Source organism: Hippocampus bargibanti, linkage group LG14 (assembly GCF_051943395.1).
Source record: "Hippocampus bargibanti isolate YZ-2025 linkage group LG14, ASM5194339v1, whole genome shotgun sequence".
Lineage (NCBI taxonomy): Eukaryota > Metazoa > Chordata > Actinopteri > Syngnathiformes > Syngnathidae > Hippocampus > Hippocampus bargibanti.
This window is the reverse complement of record NC_142747.1, coordinates 6,455,969-6,469,882: the sequence shown is the minus strand read 5'-3', so window position 1 is coordinate 6,469,882 and position 13,914 is coordinate 6,455,969. Positions and strand designations below refer to the sequence as shown.

The 13,914-nt window shown below is 42.6% G+C and overlaps 1 protein-coding gene across 1 annotated transcript in view; it reads left to right on the top strand.

Annotated features, from left to right (window-relative positions):
• cntn5 (contactin 5) overlaps positions 1-13,914 on the top strand; it is a 130,301-nt gene that overhangs the window by 44,797 nt on the left and 71,590 nt on the right. The window contains exons 3-6 of the mRNA XM_089013643.1: positions 266-478; positions 3,446-3,569; positions 3,685-3,860; positions 12,063-12,158. Of these exons, the coding sequence (XP_088869769.1) occupies positions 266-478; positions 3,446-3,569; positions 3,685-3,860; positions 12,063-12,158 (609 nt within the window). The remainder of the gene's footprint in view (positions 1-265; positions 479-3,445; positions 3,570-3,684; positions 3,861-12,062; positions 12,159-13,914) is intronic.

Below are 13,914 nucleotides of genomic sequence, written 5' to 3'. Positions count from 1 at the left end.
ACAACACATTTGGCACATGGCCACGCAGGAATTAAATTTCACCATGGTCGAAAGATTTGCCTTGAAAAGTGTAAATTGTGTTGCTCAGTTGTTCCATTTGATGATAAAGCTCCAATTAGGCCATCTTTTCATCCATTACTCGACCAACATTTTTTACATACTGTCAACATATGCTTCGCTATGGTGACATAAGAATGTCTTTGTTGCCTCGTTATTTTCATTTGAAGTGCAAATCTATTTATCAATGAGTGACATCTTGTCGCAGGCTTCGGAGGAGCTGTGGCAGCGCGGCCCATCTCGTACGCCGCCGTGCTGCAAATGAAAGCGGACGGCTCGTCTTCGCTGCTCAACACCCGCGGACGAAATCGGCAGCAGCATGGCGGCGGCATGGAGGCGCCGCCCGGATGGCCCGTCTTCGCTGGACACCCACATCCGGCCCTCAGCCTCCTCGGCTCTCAGCAGGACTACAGAAGTCAAGGTACAAAACCAGTGGGATTGATTTCAATGCGTCATGCGTGTAGGCGGATATCACCAATAGATGCAGATTTATTTATTTATTACTTTTTGTGTGGTTTATTTATTTGCGGTTGCCATCCTGAGAATTTCTACGGTGTTAAGCGTGTTACTGATCTAGCTTTCTCACTGCCCGCCCGCTTGTCATCATGATAACTGCCCAGATAATGGATATTTTTGTCAGGATAGGTCCAAGCAGAAGGCCGCAAGCACTCTGTCATAAATCTCCCGTTTGCCATAGTAATTCATTTAGAGCGCCTATAATGACAAATCGATCCGTTAACGTCGAATTAATGGCATCATACTCATTGCATCTGGACTGCTTAAGAAACGGAAATGTCAAGTGTCTGCATAAGAGCAGACGAAAGTAGCCGATAACATACTCGCCTTGTGTTATTTTTTCCTTCTCTTTGCGACCATGCCATGCCTCCTTTTGCAACATACAGGCATACCTCAGCTTACGAATTTAATTGGTTGAAAAGTTTGTCTTCCAAGTGTTTATTTCCCATTAGAAACCATTAAAATGAGAATAATCCGTTCCCAGGTCCCCATAAAACATAATTTTCAACTAAATAAGCCTTAAAACTACTCAAAATATACATTATTTTTATGTATAGTCAATGTGCTATTGTATTGTAATTAAATAAATGAATGGTACTGTAGAAGATCACCTTTGTGATGGTCGTTGATGTAGTTGCCTCTTGATGAAATCCGAGTGAAATGGCCGTGCTTTATACCTTAACTTAACTTAATACCCTCACTCACACAGTCCCCTTCTAGCTGCTTTTCAGTAATCCAAATTAACAGATGTTTTTCAACCTCTTCTATTGCCTGAGACCGTACAACACGGAAACACTCTTCGCAACACACGCACCCTGAATAGCTTCCTTGTTCTTAATGATGGTAGCAATAGACGACTTACCGTACTGGTACTGGTACGCTAAATCACATAAACGCACATGTCGTTCGTGTTTTTCGATCATCTTCATGTTCTGCTTGACCGTAAATTTCTTTTGTGTCTTGTTCAGCATAACACTAGCCTGTGGTGGGGTCTTTTTCACATCCCATAATAGCAAAAGTACTCCACTCAATAACAAACCACGTACGCACTCAAAGAAAGCGAGTGACAAAAACTAGTCTGCCAGCCACCATGGCGCTGTTCGACCGTGTGGTTTGATGTTCATCCACCGAAAACTAGTTCGCCAGCCACCGTGGCGCTATGTGGTTTGGTTCGTCCGCCAAAAAGTAGTTCGTTAGCCAATACTATATATGTTCGCGAATTAATGTTCGTGAGGCGAAAAGTTCGTGAGCTAAAGCATTCTTAAGCTAAGGTGTCACTGTAGTCTTTTTCCCGTCCATCCGGTGATTTCTCAACGCGTGGGTGGCAGATGGCCGTGGGTTTCAATTTAAAATGAGCCACATTCTTTTGAGTGTCCGGTGAGTACTGTATTTTCCAGTGTATAAGGTGTACCGGAGTTTAAGGCGCAACCCCAATGAATGGTGTATTTTCAAACTTCTTCAATATATAAAGCGCACCGGACTATAAGGCGCACCTTCAATGAATGAAAAAAGTTATATAAACGTTTTCCAAATACAGTAAAGTCTCGTTATATCGATATTCAAGGGAGTCCGAAAAAATATCGATATAACCGGGACTATCGATATATCCGACCCTGTTTGCATGTAATTTTCTCCGTGCGTGCATAGAAATAGTATCGATATAACCGGGACTATCGATATATCCGACCCTGTTTGCATGTAATTTTCTCAGTGCGTGCATAGAAATAGTATCGATATAACCGGGACTATCGATATATCCAATATCGATATAACGAGACTTTACTGTATAATGCCTACCACATTATAAGGTGCTACATTAGACGGGCAACATGCGAAGAACAAATATATATATATATATATATATATATATATATATATATATATATATATATATATATATATATATATATATATATATACACACACACACACACGCACACACAATGTGCAAGAGTATATATTGGTCCCGTTGGTTTTAATTTTAGATGTAAATCTCCGAAGCAAAGAAAAGGCAGAGATGATGGAGGATGGGAATGTTGTATATCCTTGTGCTTGCGTGAAGGGTTTCTTATCAGCAGTAAATACCTGTCATTGTGCCTCTGACTATTTGTGGGACAAGCGTCGATTTTCCAGGCATACAAAAAAAAGCCTGTGTTTTTTTTCTGTTGATTCTGCAAACAGATCAGTGGTCGGGAAAAAAAAAACAATCAAACGAAAAGAAATCACACCGTTTTTAAATGCAAACACGCTATCTCACCTGTTTCAAGTCAATGCTCCGTCTTGTTCTCGTATTGGGCGCCTGAATGCCAAGCGTGAATTGCGCTTGAATGGAAAAATGAAGCACATTTTTTTCCAAATCGCGGGTGGGTGGAGGGCGTAAAGGGTTGGTTCAAACCTAGGCAAGCCCGTTGGCGAATCCTGTCTCGCACACAGTACAGGTAATAACAATCCTCAAAAGCTAATAATTCTTCCCAATCTGTGACGAAGGAGTTGTATTAAAAGAAGGCGCTAGCAATTTTCTTCTTCTACTCCTGTATTAGTCATGGAATTGTGTACTCCATACTTTGATGCCAGCACACTGACCTCAAGAGGTCAAGGAGTGCATAGCAGGAATAGACAATGCTTATTTATATTTGTTTGCTTTTCTGTTTGTTTTTTTGGAATTATCTAACTATTTTTATCTTAGCAGCATTTGTATTTGTAACACATGAAATTGCTCCTCCACTTTATGAAAATCAGCCATCCATTGTGATTTCTTCGCATGTTGCCCGTTGGCTTTTATCCTCTTAATTTGGTGACACACTCAAGCCGCGGGAACCATCCCGCGGCAGTCACGGCCATGATCGTCCTTTTCTTTCTCTCTTTTGTTTAGAGAGCGACGAGTTCGGACCTATTTTCCTGCTGGAGCCTGACGACGTGATTTTCCCATTGGACGGCCGCGAAAACAAAGTGGTGATGCACTGCGAGGCACGAGGGAACCCTCCGCCCACATACAGGTAATTGCGCCCCTGCCAGTGACGTTTGCCGCCAATTTTCCAGCCCCCACCTCAAACAAACAAGCACCAATGTCGGCCTCATCCAAAATAACTTCCCTGTGTGCTTTCTGCACAGCTGGTACATCAACGGCACCCAGGTGGACATTGGGGCAGGTTTCCGCTACAGGCTCACAGAGGGCAACTTAATCATCGCCAACGCAAGTGACAATGATGACTTTGGGATTTACCAGTGCCGCGCCAAGAACACGTTTGGCACCATTCTGAGCCGCAATGCTCATCTACAGTTTGCATGTGAGTTTTCACCTCCACAATATCAATCGTCTCCGTCCCTCTCTCACCCCTCACACCACTGCTATCCTCATCCACAGTCTCATCACCTCCCGTATCGATTATTGTAATTCACTTCTTTTCGGGGTCGATCAAAAATGTCTCCATAAACTCCAACTAGTCCAAAATTCCTCAGCCCGGATCATCACTAAAACCCCCTCCTTTCACCACATAACCCCTGTCCTCCAACAGCTCCATTGGCTCCCTGTTAAACTCCGTATTGAATTCAAGATACTTCTGTTTACATTTAAAGCCATCCATAACCTTTCCCCCTATCTGTCTGACCTAATTCAAATCTCCGCTCCCTCTCGGGCCCTCAGATCTTCTTCCTCCCTCCACCTCTATATGCCCTCTGCCCGTCTCACAACGATGGGGTGCAGAGCTTTCAGCCGCTCCACTCCCAAACTCTGGAACTCAGTTCCACCCAACATCCGTAACATTGACTCCCTTCCTACTTTCAAATCTCACCTGAAAACCCATCTGTTTAAACTTGCTTTCATGGTCTAGTTTAATCTGCTGTTTTTTTATTTATTGTTTTATTCATGATTTTACTGTTTTGTGTATTGTCTTTGTTGTAAAGTGTCCTTGGGTGTTCAGAAAGGCGCTTGTAAATTAAATGTATTATTATTATTATTATTAATATTATTATTATTATTATTATTATTATTATTATTATTATTATTATTATTATTATTATTATTATTATTGAAGATGTTTTGTTCACCTTGTACGCCATCAAATATTGGGGATTAGGTGAAACTTCTTTGCGGTCGAGAATTGCTGGATTGCTGTCATGCATAATATAATTAGGAGTCAGCCAATCCTCCATTCAGCGACTCGAGTTGGGCCATAATGCCGCTGCTTGTTTCTTAACTGGTACTGGTAAAAAAGAGCACAAAACTCCAACTCTGACATCCCTTCACTGACTCCCAATACAGATGCTCTCCAGTTTACGAACATTTGAGTCACAACAAAACGGTACATACAAACATGTATGCGGGTATTGTATGTCGAAAAATGATTGGACAGAGATACTGTAAGTTAGATTTTGTATTGCGCGCCTTCTTCCGGCCGAGCTCGCTTGCTATTGACTGCATACTGTGCTTCACACAAAAGCATGCACAAAGACACGTTGGAGGCTTCAAGGGCTGGATGTTTACGCGACGGACACCAAGGCTGACCAATATGCTGAAGTGTTGCTAACTAGTTCAGGCCCCAAGGTCGCTTATGATTGATTGCTCAGACGTAGAGTATGTGGTTGGGGAGGAAATCCCTCTTCCCATTTGACGGTCCAGGAGGACATGATGCCTAAGTAAGTACTTCCCTGTTCAGTGTTTTACTTAAACATACAAAATATAGCACTGAAACAACTTACGACCAAATTCACCTTACGAACCACTCGGAACGTATCTCATTCGTAAGGTGGGGAGCGTCTGTACATTTAAGACGTCTTGATAACGCATTCCCAAATTTATTTGGGAATTGAACAGTGTGATGTGAAATGACATTCCCGAATTTGTTCAGGGTTTAGTTTTTCTTGCAGAGGATGCCTATAAAGTGCTGGTCAGACCTCTGGCAATGTTTTTCCTTTTCATGTGGGGCAGCACTCGCCTTTTGTCCATGGTAGTGTGTTGTTACAGCTTCAACTGTTGTTTAATCGCTATATCAATCAATATGTATGTGTTGTATTATATGTTGTACATCCGCCCCCATTTCAAGCTCAACTAACACCATACCCATATAAGTTAGGAATGAATTCTTTTTTTCTGATGAAAGAAGAGTGTCTTATGTTTCTTACGCTGCCTTAAATGTTTATGTAGTCCTAAAACTCAATATTATGTGGGTCTTGGAATTTGAGTGAAAATGACAACCCTGGCACTGGGTATATTTGCAGTGAATGAGTTAAGATTGATGTAAATCACAGCGTGCGTTTATCTGGAATGCCAGTTAGCTATTCGACACATTTTTTGCAGCAGCCGATTATTATTTTAGTTACGTTATAATGTCGAGACATCCACTTATTATAGATTTGATTTTTAACCTCTCTGGCTAATATTCATCAATATTTATTTGTCATTCACAAACTCATTTAAGATCTCATCTGTCTGACAGTCTACATCTCTGTCAATCGTAATCGTTCATTCATCAGCCTGCTAAATTGCTATCAGGGTCCTTTGATTGATCGATGTGCAGTCAAGGGAAGGGCCGAATGATTTTGAAAAACAACAGTTGCATTCCACACGGCTCAATATTGCAATTGCAATTTACTCTACGATTATTCTAAAAAAAATACAGAAATATATGTAAACGTGGACTTCACTTCTCGAGCACGGATCTAGACACGGTGTAAATAGAATTTTTGACTCCAAATTGTACGCGCTCCTCCCTCCTTAAAAAAAAACATTTCATTGGTGAGATCATGGATTTCAAATGGAGTAAAACAGCACCGCAATAAATAAAGGCAAAAATAAATATATAAATAAATACAATATTTTCCAGTGTATAAGATGCACCCAAAAGCCTCCATTTTCTTGAAAAGTTGACCCTGGGCCTTATCCGCTTGTACACCTTATATGTATCTTACACGTGATAGAATCAATTGTTCCGGGTGTAGAAAACTATGGTGGCCCATAGGGGGCAAATGCAAAATAAGTACAGTGATCCCGCGGTTTACGAACCCCTTGGTTTACGAACTTTTCGGTTTACAAACGTTAAATGTATGTAAATTTTACTTTGGCATACAAACTATATTTCGGGATACACACGGAGCGCCACAACGAGTGATGTGGCGTTCGCGAACGAGCCCGTTCTCGTAACAAGAAAATGGCAGCCGGCTCATTTTTGTCCTCTATTCCCCGCCCCCAGTCTTCGGTGAAAGTCACGTGATTAATTTAAGAACGCAGCAGTGAGGGGGGCGGGGGTTACAGACAGAGAGAGAGAGTGAGGCCGTTCTCCAAAAACAAAATGGCAGCCAACTTTTTTTTTGTCGTCAATTTCCCGCCCCCAGTCTTCGGTTAAAGTCACGTGATTGATCAAGAACGCAGCAGTGAGGGGGGCGGGGGTTTACAGACAAAGAGAGAGTGAAGCCATTCTCCAAAAAAGAAACTGGCTGCTGACATTTTTTTTGTCCTCTATTCCCCACCCCCAGTCTTCGGTTAAAGCCACGTGATTAGTCAGGAACGCAGCAGTGAGGGGAGGGGGTTTAAACATTAAAGAGACAGGCAGACGACAGAGAGCGAGTGAGAAAATGGAGCGAAATTTGGACTTGTGTCGATTTTGATAGTTCAAAGGCAGACTGTAGACTGCAAACTTAAAATTCCCATCAATCAGGCTCCACAAACAACCCGCACAAGCCATCTATACACTTGATACAAAAACCAACCCAGCTAAACAGAACACAACTGATGAGGAACAAGATAAAATTGTCGCAGAGAAAGTACCTAAAAGGGATCATTCCTCAAGATGGTGAAATAAGAAGGCTATGTTCCTCATCAAGTGTTTAATGCTGATGAAACCGGCCACTCCATTCCATCAAGTCATCAACGACCATCACAAAGGTAAATAAAACGACTTTATTATAAAGGACCGTTTTCTTTTATTTAATTATAATACTGTAGCACATTTATAATACATCAAATAATGTATATTTTGTGTAGTTTTAAGGCTTGTAAAATTAGAAAGTAGAAAATTATGTTTTATAGGGACCTGGGAACGAATTATTCTCATTTTAATGGTTTCCTATGGGAAATTAATTTTTGTGAATCACACTTTTCGCCTTACACACTCTGGAAACCAATTAAGTTCTTAAACAAGTATATCACTGTACTGTATTTTCCAGTGTATAAAGTACACCCACAAGCCTTCATTTTCTTCAAAAGACGACCCTGTGCCTTAAATGCAGGTGCGCCTTATATGTGAAGTCATATTGAGCCACAACAGGTCTCGCAACTACTGTCAGCAGCTACTGACTCCATTTCCCCCCTGTAGAAGAAGTCATGCGTAACCCATCCTCTACTATAGCGCCTTATGATATGGTGTGCCTTATATTTTGAAAGCGTTTATACAGTATATTTATATATTATATTTGTAAAACATTTTTCAATCATTAAAGGTCCGCCTTATAGTCCGGTGCGCCTTAGTTATGGAAAATGAAATACTGTATTCATTGGGGGTGCGTCTTTTACTCCGGTGCGCCTTATACACCAGAAAATACAGTACATAAATAGATAAATACAGCGATACCTCAGCTTACAAACTTAATTTGTTCCCAGAAAATGTGTGGAAGACAAAAAGTTTGTCTTCCAAACATGTATTTCCCATAAGAAACCAATAAAATGAGAATAATCTATTCCCAGATCCCCATAAAACATAAATTTCTACTGAATAAGCCTTAAAACTACACAACATATACTATAATATATGTTATGTATAATAAATGTGGTATTATATTGTAATTAAACAAATAAACTGTACTATATAATAAATTCATTTTATTTACTTTTGTGATGGTAGTTGTCAATGGATGGTAGCAATGGTCTACCTAGCGTGGTCGTCTTAACTTTTTGTATTAACACTAGCCTGTGGTGGGGTCTTGTTCGATCCTATAATAGCAAAAGTACTCCAATCGATAACAAAGCACGTCTGCGCTCAAAGAAAACTAGTCCACCGGCCATCGTGGCGCTTTTCGACCGAGAGTAGTTTGTTAGCCAAGACTATATGCTCAAGAATTTAATGTTCGTGAGGCAAAATGTTTGTGAGCTAAAGCATTCATAAGATGAGGTATTACTGTAGATAAATAGATAAATAGATAAATAAATAATGGGTGATGGTACTCTCCGGGCTTTCCCGATCATTCGCTATGATGTCTTTGTAGTTGTGTCACCTGACGAGCAACTTTGATAGGGTATTCTCATCATTGCAACAACGTGATGGTCACTGCCCCCCTCCACAGCCACCTTCAACCCTCCACGACTAATTTGCAGTGCTCCAGAACAGTATCACAACTCCAGGCCAGCAAAAAAAAGTGCACTGTGGGTTTTTTTTTTTTTTTTTACGAGCAAAGACCATAATAGCCTCGGTGGTGATCCTATAGGGAGGAAGAAAGTTCACAGTCTGGTGTGTTGTGCTTGCGGGAGGGAAACAAATGGCTCCATTAGCTTGGAGAACGAAAAAAAAGGAACTGGGATCTGTTGTTAAAAAGCCATTTTTTCTTAAGGCCGATAGAGCTTTCGGGGTTTTCATTGGTCAACATTTTTTGAAGTGCACAGAGCAGAAATGCTGCTGTGTTTGACTGAAGCCATCAAGATTTTAAGCCATACTTTGGACCACATCCAAAGCGCTTTATTCACCCCCCCCCCCCCGCACCCCCCTCCCCCCCCACACACACTATGTGGAGACAGACTATTTGTCCAATTGTTTTCAAGTTGCACTTTCACAGTAAAGTTCCCTTATTTTTATCACAGCGGCGAGTTGCAAGCATGATACTGTCGAGTTGAAACATTCGCCTTTGGACCAAGGATTCAATGGCCAACGGCATCCCTTCACTTGCTCCCTCTCCATTTTAGTCTTCTTCTTCTTTTCCTTTCGGCTTTTCCCCTCAGGGGTCGCCACAGCGAATCAATGTCTGCCATCTAACCCGGTTTTGTGCATCCTCTTCTCTCACACCAGCTACCTTCATGTCCTCTTTGACCACATCCATAAACCTCCTCTTCGGTCTTCCTCTCGGCCTCCTACCTGGCAGTTCAAGGCTCAGCATCCTTCTCCCGATATAGTCGCTCTCTCTCCTCTGGACATGTCCAAACCATCTCAGTCTGGCCTCTCTGACTTTCTCTCCAAAGCCTCTAATATGAGTTGTCCCTCTAATGTACTCGTTCCTGATCCTATCCAACCTGGTCACTCACAAAGAAAACCTCAACGTCTTCAGCTCTGCTACCTCCAGCTCTGCTTCCTGTCTTTTCTTCAGTGGAAGTGTCTCCAGTCCAAACATCATGGCTGGTCTCTCCACTATTTTATACACTTTTCCTTTCATCCTAGCTGAAACCCTTCTATCACACATCACACCTGACATTTTTCTCCAGCCGCTCCAGCCTGCCTGGACACGCTTCTTCACCTCTTTTCCACACTCTCCATTGCTCTGGACAGTTGACCCCAAGTACTTAAAATCCTCCACCTTCTTCATCCATTTTCCCTGTAGCATCACTCTTGCACTTGGATCCCTCTCATTCACACACATATATTCCGTCTTGCTGCGACTGAGCTTCATTCCTCTCCTTTCCAGGGCATATCTCCACATCTCTAGTTTCTCCTCCACCGGCTCCCCGTTCTCGCTGCAGATCACAATGTCATCTGCAAACATCATGGTCCAAGGAGATTCTTGTCTAACATCGTCTGTCAGCCTGTCCATCACCATAGCAAATAAGAAGGGGCTCAGAGCTGACCCCTGGTGGAGTCCCACCTCCACCTTGAATTCCTCAGTCACACCGACAGCACACCTCACAACTGTCTTAAGGTCATGATCCATGTCTTGCACCGCTCTGACATACTTATCTGTCACTCCAGACTTCCTCATGCAATACCACAGCTTTCTCCAGATCTACAAAGACACAATGCAATTCCTTCTGACCTTCTCTGTACTTCTCTATCAGCATTCTTAAAGCAAACACTGCATCTGTCGTACTCTTTTTGGGCATGAAGCCATACTGCTGCTCACAAATGTTCACTCCCTCTCCATTTTTGTGTTTTTTTTAAATTCTATTTATTTTCAAACGGCCTTGCTACACCTTACCTATCTGAGCTCTTCTGCCCCTCGCCACACGTTGGAATGGTCGCCCGCCAATCACAGACACAAGAAAATATTCATTATAGGGGTTAGCTTTCTGAAAATCGGTTTTCTTTTCCCCTTTTTTGTGTTGAACGCGTCTAACTGGTGTTTCATTTTTGAATAGAACCGCCGAGGAAAAAAAGCCCCCTGGTGGAAAACTGCATGCGTCTTACACTTTCCTGACGCCATGTTTAATTTCACACATGACAATACATATTTATGCAAGCTAACACAAACTGGCTTTAACAAGGCCTGAACACCCCCTCCAAAAATGCATCACACGCAGATGTTTCCCGTCGCGCTGATTGGATATTCCGAGCGGTAATGCTTCCTCTTTGGAAGGACTTGTTATCATGCTGAACCAGTGGGGGGACTCGGTCCTATTCTGGCCCATTCAATATTCATTAAATTAGGACCAGACCGACTCCCCAGCATGCGGGCTATTTATAGCAGCATGCATCCCATCTGGTCTTGCCAGTGCTGCGGTTATTTTCTAACATTGTAATTATGCTGCTTGTACAATCTGTCCAATACTGTTGATCACGCTGCTTTCGCTCGTAAATAAAAATACTAGCATTGTGCGCCTAACCTTTCATGATTAAAAGACGACCACATTCCGATCTTATCGCCACAGAGTTAGTGCATTAAACACCTCGATGAACAATGAATGGGGATTTATGCATTATGAGACAGGGGCAGTGTAGACAGCTGCTTGTCAATCAAGCGTGGTGCTGGGCAGGCGGTCGGTGAGAACCTCCGATCGATAGTCGTCGCTTGAAACAAACGAGGCATGATTACGGGCATCAAATGTCTCTGGGATGGAAACGGCGACCAGCCTAACAAGCAGCAGGAGGGCAAGTACGGAGTTTCGCTCGATGGTGGGATGTCACCGCAAAGACAAGATTGTAGATATGACAACCGGGAATTGCATCGTACGGTTGCCGCTGCATTTTTGGAAATCGTCAAGATCGGCGGCCGGATTTAAATATGGAGTCGATATTTTTCAAGGTGAATCCTGGAAAGGATCGTTAAACCTTGACGACATCCTCTGACTGCATTAGAACGCGTTGGCAGAAAAAAAGTGTGTGACACTTAAACGCTGTGTATTTGCCCAGGACGATGTTTTCCACTCTTTTATGCAACAAAGCGCTAGCTGATTTTCGGTGACTTTTCAGTAATAAAACTCACTGCCATGTTGCGCTACAGAGGTTGGCACGCGCACCTTGCAGTTCCGTTTTTCTGTGTTTGAATCTCGGCTCTGGCCTTTGTGATTGAGCCCACAGTCCTAAAACATGCGTGTTTACAAGTGCATTGTTCACAATGTTTTTTTGTGTGTTGCCTTGCAGACATCGGAGAGTTCAGCGCCAAGACCAGAGGTGCCGTCTCTGTGCGCGAAGGCCAAGGCGTCGTGCTTATGTGCACACCACCGCCACATTCTCCAGGTGAGGCAAAACGTGGCCTTGACCCTCTGTGGTTTAGCTCGGCTAACAAAGTCGGAGTTGATATGTTTGTACGCTATGTGGTTTGCGCTTTGGTAAAGAGCAGCGGTGTTTCACTTGAGTTTTTTTGAGCCGAAAAGCTCCCCTTTTCCCGCGGCTCAGCCGCCTTTGCATGCAGCAGAACACAGCATCCTCGAGAGGCAATTTTCAGGGTCATTAGCAATGTTGCTCAATGTATAAAAGCATACCTGGCCCCGGCCGGCCTCTAATGTGCTCACGCTCTTGGGAGTGAGTCACTCGGATACGTCGGCCGCAATGCGCCGCTGCACTGCACCTGTTGGGAGCGTTTCAGTACCCTGCAGCGTTTTTTTACCAACTGTCAAAGCTCACGATGCCATTGCCCCATACTGTGTTTCGAGAGTTAACAACTGTTGTTGTTTTTTTTTTTTTTGTTTTTGGCTGTTATATTCCTCATTTATCTGTCTCGTGGAGGTTTTTTTTTAACCAAGGTATCTTGTGGCAGCATTTTTGACATCTACGCAGAGTTAGAGTGAGAGGTCCCCGCTTTCCCGAGGTAAAACATCTCTCAGACTCTGATGATCAATAAAATATTTTTGTTCAGTGTCTCTGTAAGGCGCGCTACCAAACAGCTCACCGACCGCTGCTCAGTCGATGCACCATTAGAAACATTGTCTTTGAACTCGGCTGTTCTCCGTGTAGAGTGCAATCCGAAAAATATAAACTGGGGCAATGGCAGATGACACTGTGATTTTCTTTCGGACCAACATCATACCAGTCAAGCTTTATGGAATATCCAAGACACACATATTGATGTTCTTATTTATCAATTTAATTTTAGATTTTTGTCATTTTGCGTTGTGATTTGTATTTATTTATACTGTATATGTTTTTTAAAATTAGTGTAAATTGAGTGTTGTCCCCATTCAATGATGAATCTAAACAATAGGTCTTGGCGACATGGCGCACACACACTAATAAATACTACTAGTACTAAATGGCATGGAAACATTGTGTAAAGTTTGGTCGACGTAAAATTGTTAACATGGTAATATTTGTAAATTCATGATTTTGTCTCTCGATCGGAAAGCATGGCATCCACATGCTTCCTTGACACACACTTTTCAATTTCACCAAGTGTTTGGCGGCATCTGTCCACCGTGCGACGTAAGCAAGAACTCTGAAGGGATCAAGTGTGCGTCCTTATTATTGTGGCCAAAAAGACAACAGTGATCATGCTTTGGTCAGGCTGGCAGATTTATGTTGATATCGATCAGAGGAGGTCCCAAATGACCTTTATTGCGGCGACAAGATTTTTATTGCACTTTCAGCAGGAAGATTTACTAGCCAAGCAAAAGTAAGCGTGTAAGTGTGTACACGACGCCCTAATCCCTCCATCCTTTTATCAAGTAGCCCTTTTAGTAGATTAAAGGGAAAACGCAGCCTAGTTAAGCTTCGAACACCAAATTGAGTTCAAGTGTTTCCAGATGCCATCGACGCTGACACGGCACTTTATTCATTTTCACATATTTTCCTTTTCACTTTGAAGCTGCCCGACGCCGCCTGGCTCTCGCTCTTCTAGTTGGTGACAGATAACGCACGCAAATACTGTCAGGCCGCGTGGAGTAGATTAATTTGTCGCTGAGTTCACCGCAACGGTTGACGGATGTGTTAATATAGAAGAGCGCGGCATAGACACAAAGCATCCGGCTTGTGTGTCATCCATCCTTTTGATTAGTCA